This window comes from Rhopalosiphum maidis, chromosome 3, assembly GCF_003676215.2.
Source record: "Rhopalosiphum maidis isolate BTI-1 chromosome 3, ASM367621v3, whole genome shotgun sequence".
Lineage (NCBI taxonomy): Eukaryota > Metazoa > Arthropoda > Insecta > Hemiptera > Aphididae > Rhopalosiphum > Rhopalosiphum maidis.
Genome location: NC_040879.1, coordinates 25205288 through 25211281, shown reverse-complemented (window position 1 = coordinate 25211281; position 5994 = coordinate 25205288). Strand labels below are relative to the sequence as shown.

Sequence of the window (5994 nt, the reverse complement as noted above, 5' to 3'; positions counted from 1 at the left end):
AAAGAGGATTTCAGCGTAAATGTTTGTTTTTTTTCTCTGACCTACTCGCGATACAGCGAAATTTTGTGCAGCAAAACTAGACCGTAATAATCTATTGCGTGTCGCTGTTAGCTTTGGTAAGTATAAAATAATATTATAAAAGTGAATTGACCTATTATTTGTTAAGTTGTTAAGTCAAGAAGTTCAGAACATTATCTGTGTTCATACGTTTGGTTTTTCACGGTACTTCAATTTTTACGCGACTATGTAAATTATGTCACAATTTAAAAATTATCATAACGCGACGATTAAAATAGATATTGTAAAAATCGGACGTTTGAATACAAATAAAATTCTTGACTTATTAATAGATCAATTCACTCTAAGTATACTAGTAGGTATTCTTCGCTCAATACTAAAGGCATAACGCAACACTAAGTTGGTGACTTTGTCATATCGCGCGTTGGTCAGAGACAAAACGAACGGTGTGCTGACGCCCAACATCCTCTTAAAGTCATTTTATCTATTAGTCACTTTTACAAAGAATAAAGTGCTAATTAAATAATATTTAAGTCTAAAGATTTAATAACGTCTTTCATAATAATTATGTAAGTATACGAAAAATAAAAAGCTACGTCACATTTAAAATTCCCTATTCTATAATTCAATATTTCTTAAACGTTTTGAATCTCTAAACTGATTATGTATAATTTATGGATGTTAAAACGTGTTTGGGCGAACCTAGTTTTTGGTTTCAATATTTGCGCGAGCCCTGTAAAGCGTTCGCTGGCAAGTTTTTTTCCTTAAAATGCTCATCTCTGCTGAATTAACTTCAACGAATATTCCTAAACAATTAATTTAATTGCGTTGGATCGTATTATGTGGAAGTAAGAAAAAATAAATTATATTTACTTAAATTTTAAGTTATACAATTTTACGAATCTTACGATCTCTCTGATTAGATACCAATTTTTACACGTAAACGTCAAGTGTAACCATCAAAACACAACGATCAGTTACGGCACCGCGTACGCGAACTATAGCGTAGACGTCATGTGTTATGCATAATTATATATTAGAAGTAGCTTTAGTAGGTACTTTGGTTAGTCATTAGAAATTATACTAATTTAAAATGTTTATCATTCTTACACCTATACTTATAAACATAGAAACTATTTTTTTTTTACAATTAAATTTTTTATTGAATTTTTTTTAGTACAATCATCAAGCTGTTGATAACCCACGGGTTACGACCCATTTATTTTATGGTCAACGAAACGGAATAGTATACGATAGTATAGCGGTTGAAAGGATTAACAACAGTCAATGTTATCACAGAATTTGTATATTATGATAAATAATTGATAACTCACTGATAACCCTTACCGTAAACTGTTATCTGACAATACTGTCTTATTGTTATATTTTTATTTTTTATAATATCCAATAGGTAGGTAGCTATTCGTTTTTATTTTAAATTCGTAATATTAACCGAGCTGTGAGTGGTTACAGAGTTGTTAATCATGATCTAAGCTACCAACGGACCCGTTACAAGCTTAGTCCGTGACCCTCAGGCGTCATACGGTAATTATTATAAAATGTAAGTCTGTGGTGTAAACTAGTTAAAAAATTCTTTTGAACGATATTCGTACGTAATAGTGTTCGATTTAATTGTACGCCGTACGAAGTTTACAATGACCAGTAGATAATAATGTGTTGGTTGGGATCATCAGATCGCATTTGTTGCATCAACTATGAACTAACACTGCTAATAAATTACAACAAGGAACAAATGAAGTGTCAACAAACCGTCCAGTGTCAACATAGTACAGTGTTGCGAGTGCGATATCGCCACTAAATGATAACGTTATTGTTATAACTCGTAAGCTAAATTTGCCGGTAATAAATAATAATTATTTTTGATTATCTCGACGTCGCCCTTTTAATAAATCGCAATTTATTTTATCTGAAACAAAACATTCGTCGTTATAATGTATTTTTCCTCGTGAAATTATAATGTTTGGATAATGATCCACACTTGAGTTCGCGGTACTTTGACTCATTATCGTTTTGTGACATTTAAAACTATAATTATTATTGAATTTGTGCATTATCTATTCCAACAATAATTACAATAATTACAAGCCACTCGAGTTAAAAAAAAAAAATAATATTAATAATAATAATATTTCAGTATCTAGTGTTAATATGTAAGTTTAAATGATTGTCTTAGTAAATTGGTATTTGAATCACATTAGAAAAAAAAATAGGTCGCGTATATTAAATTTGACATTTATGGCCATTTTCATATTATCAGTTACAATTACTGTTGTGAATTTAATTCACTACAGAATATTTCAGTCTTATGTACGGATAACGGTTGATCAGTCACATTTAACTAGTGGTTAATACTATGCATCACTAATTTATTGAAGTTGTATAGTTCTTAGCTGTTGCTTTGAGTAGGTAACACTTATGTTCTGTGTATAGTTAAAATAATAAAATTACTCATTTTTTGTAGTTAACATAAAGTACTGCCAAAAATATTTTTATTCCTATAATTATTTATATTAAATATTATATACTTTAATATTTGGTTTTAGTTTGTAATGCTTATTGTTGATTTTCATTTAGGGTAATACTGTGCAATAATATTAGAAGAGTTCAGTCTGTGAGAATAAATTCAAATTTTTTTCTAAAAAGAAATTTATACCAACCAGTTTATAATAATCAAAAGAAAATGGAAAAGTTTAAGTTAGCATCAAGATACGAATCTGGCAAATTCAACGTTTGGTAAGTGTTTTATTATATTATCCATTAGATATTAAAATAGTATGAGTTGAAATGATATTACATATTTTAAATTAATTTTCAATGATTCCAATAATTATATATTGCAATACAATTATTTACTTCCTAATTCCCAAGTATTTTCCCAAAACACAAAATGATATCAAATTGTTTGTGTCGGTGGTTTTGTACTTCATAGAATTAGATACAAATGTAATTATATATATTATTGTGTATAATATGGTATATATATATTAATTACTTAAGAATCTTGTATGTTGAAGCGAATACAATTTAGATTTCCATAATTTTGTTTGTTTAATGTCATTGAATTATTATTTCTTAAACATTTAAATATTTAAAATAGATTCTATTGTTCTACTTTAAGTGATTATTTATTTATTAGCAAGGTTATTACTAATAACTTATTATTTATTAATAATATTTCAATTTTCTGTAAAATTTAAATAATATTGAAATTAAATTAAATAATGATTTACTCTGAACAGAAAAAAAAATACCAATATTATAGGGCATATCTAAAGTTGTTTAACTTTTATTTAGTTATAATTTAGGAAGTTTATCAATTAAAAGAAATTTTTTGTATAACATTTTAAATCATTAAAAAATAATATTTTTCTGAATAATAATATTTTAACTATTTTTTTATTGTTATCATTTTTTTAGAAATTATTATTTTTATTTTTGATAACATGGATTTTTAGTTTCTTATTCCAAAGCCGAATAGTTTTTTAGAGTACTTTGATGTATAAAAATCGAAATTTTAGTACATAGGGGTATCTCCTAATATAAATAGTAATGTTACATTATATTGATTATTAAATATAAGTTCAATTTAATCCATTTTTGTTATTTAGGATTGAATATAACAATTTGGCTATGATCACTAAGCCTTTGAATTTAGGCCAAGGATTTCCAGATTATGAACCACCATCACGTTTTTCTAATTTCTTAGCTGAAGTGGCCTTGGAAAAGAATGTATATTTTCATCAATATACACGTGGATTGGTAATACTTAAATCAAAAAAAATAAAAATAAAAAAATATATGTTTACTTTTAAAAATATTAACATATATACATTTTTTTAATTAATAGGGTCATGTACGCTTGGTGAATGCATTGTCCAAACTATATTCAAACTTAATTAACCGAGAAATTGATCCACTGAATGAAATATTGATTACAGTTGGAGCATATGAAGCACTTTTTTGTACTATACAGAGTAATTTAGAGGTTGGAGATGAAGCAATTATTATTGAACCATTTTTCGATTGCTATGAACCATTAATACGTATAGCTGGAGGAACTCCCAGATTCATTGCTCTAAAGAATGTAAAAATATTTTTAAAATAATTTGAAATCACAAGAAGTTACAAAATTGATAATAATACTTTGTTATTTTTGAAGACTAAGCCTAACAGTTCAGTATCACATTCGAGCGATTGGAAACTCGACCCTGAAGAACTAACATCATTATTCAATTCTAAAACTAAGTTAATCATTGTTAACACACCACATAATCCATTGGGAAAAGTATTTGATTATGACGAGTTAACAATGATTGCAGATTTGGCCAAAAAACATAATGTACTAGTTATTTCTGACGAGGTATATGAGTGGTTGGTGTACGAACCAGCTAAGCACATAAGAATGGGTAATTTAATTTTATATAGTATTATTATTTTTGCAATCATAATATAAGTAATTACCAGGGCTTCCACAAAGGAGTGGCTATTGAAACTAAAGTATAGGAGCCCATTTAAATTAAATTGTAATTTTTGAAATTTTGATATACTAATTTTATATTTAGATTAAAATGATAAGGTTTATATAATGTCTAGCCTCTAAGCTAGATTTAATCAATATTGTGCTATATACATTGTCAGAATCATTTAAATAATAATATTGTCACAAAAATAACATTATTATTCTTGTCTTCTAATAATTTATGAAAATTATTTTAGATAGGTTCTGCAAAAATGTTTGATACTAAAACCCATAATTTGTTATGTATGTGGGGGGGAGGGGTAGTAATAAGTTATTATTAATAACATATAATAACACTTAAAGTATTAAAAAAAAATTTGTCATCAGCTTCACTTCCTGATATGTGGGAAAGAACAATTACAATTGGATCTGCTGGAAAAACATTTAGCATGACTGGTTGGAAACTTGGATGGGCATATGGTCCGGCTAACCTTATAAAAAATCTAGTTGTTGTTCATCAGACTGCAATTTATACATGTGCAACACCAGTTCAAGAAGCTATTGCAAGAGGATTTGAACATGAAATCAGTGTCCTTGATACACCAGAAAGTTATTTTCAAAATTTATGCAAAGAGTTAAAACCAAAAATGAATTTTCTTTCTAATGTGTTAAAAGAAACTGGATTCAAACCTATTATACCCGATGGTGGATACTTTTTAATTTCCAATTGGACATCACTTGGTTTGTTAATACATGTTTTTAATAATTATATCTTAAAATAAATTATGGTTATTATTTGTTTATTTAGAAAATAAAATAGATTTAAGCCAGGAAATGGATAAGTACAAGGACTTGCAGTTTACAAAATGGCTTTCAAAAAATGTCAAACTTCAAAGTATACCATTTTCAATCTTTTATTCCGAAAAAAATAAAACATTGGCCGAAGACTATATGCGTCTTTGTTTTTTTAAAGTAATATTTTTAATTAGTTCTTTCATTTAATGAAAACATTAAATTAAAATTTTTTTTTTGTTTATAGAAAGATGAAACATTAAAGGAAGCTGAAAAAATTTTAACTGCATGGACAAGCAAATTATCCTAAAACCCTGATAACTTACTAAGCCTTAAAATTATTTGTGGCAATGATTAATCATTTTTTATACAATGATTATTCTTGCATAAATTATATTCTATACGTTATCGTTTTATAAAATGAATTATACCTTATAAATGAAAATGTATTATTATAAATTAATTGAAATTATTCTATACATATATTTTAAAGTTTGTATTAAAAAAAAAAAAATAATTAAACTTAATGTTTACATCTTTGATATTCAACAACACTGCTTTTATTTTCTTCCAGCATGTAAGATAGAGGCACCAGTTAGTGTGTGAAGATTCAAAAGTAATAAATACAAACAATTAATTATTTAAAAACACTTGTCAAATGCAAATATATTTTGACATTTTGAATAAAAATTATGTTAATCTTA

General features: G+C 26.7%; 1 protein-coding gene across 6 annotated transcripts; it reads left to right on the top strand.

Annotated features, from left to right (window-relative positions):
- The first annotated feature begins 1421 nt into the window (after nucleotides 1–1421).
- On the top strand, nucleotides 1422–5994 carry LOC113555643 (kynurenine--oxoglutarate transaminase 3-like). Of its 6 annotated transcripts, none has more exons than XM_026960109.1 (9): nucleotides 1422–1579; nucleotides 1639–1861; nucleotides 2614–2772; nucleotides 3648–3798; nucleotides 3887–4123; nucleotides 4199–4445; nucleotides 4886–5239; nucleotides 5307–5470; nucleotides 5538–5994. In XM_026960109.1, the coding sequence occupies exons 3-9, from the start codon at nucleotides 2720–2722 to the stop codon at nucleotides 5598–5600; spliced, it is 1269 nt and encodes a 422-aa protein (XP_026815910.1). In that variant the 5' UTR covers nucleotides 1422–1579; nucleotides 1639–1861; nucleotides 2614–2719; the 3' UTR covers nucleotides 5601–5994. The 6 variants fall into 6 exon arrangements, with proteins under 6 accessions (XP_026815910.1, XP_026815911.1, XP_026815913.1 ...); XM_026960110.1 differs by having other exon boundaries at nucleotides 1639–1878; XM_026960112.1 differs by lacking the exon at nucleotides 1639–1861 and having other exon boundaries at nucleotides 1422–1563.

Excerpts from the sequence above, each read along its gene's own strand:
- LOC113555643 (XM_026960106.1), top strand. Across the intron at positions 4,446-4,885 it reads AGCTAAGCACATAAGAATGG|CTTCACTTCCTGATATGTGG; the intron begins GTAATTTAATTT and ends ATTTGTCATCAG. Across the intron at positions 5,471-5,537 it reads TGCGTCTTTGTTTTTTTAAA|AAAGATGAAACATTAAAGGA; the intron begins GTAATATTTTTA and ends TTTTGTTTATAG.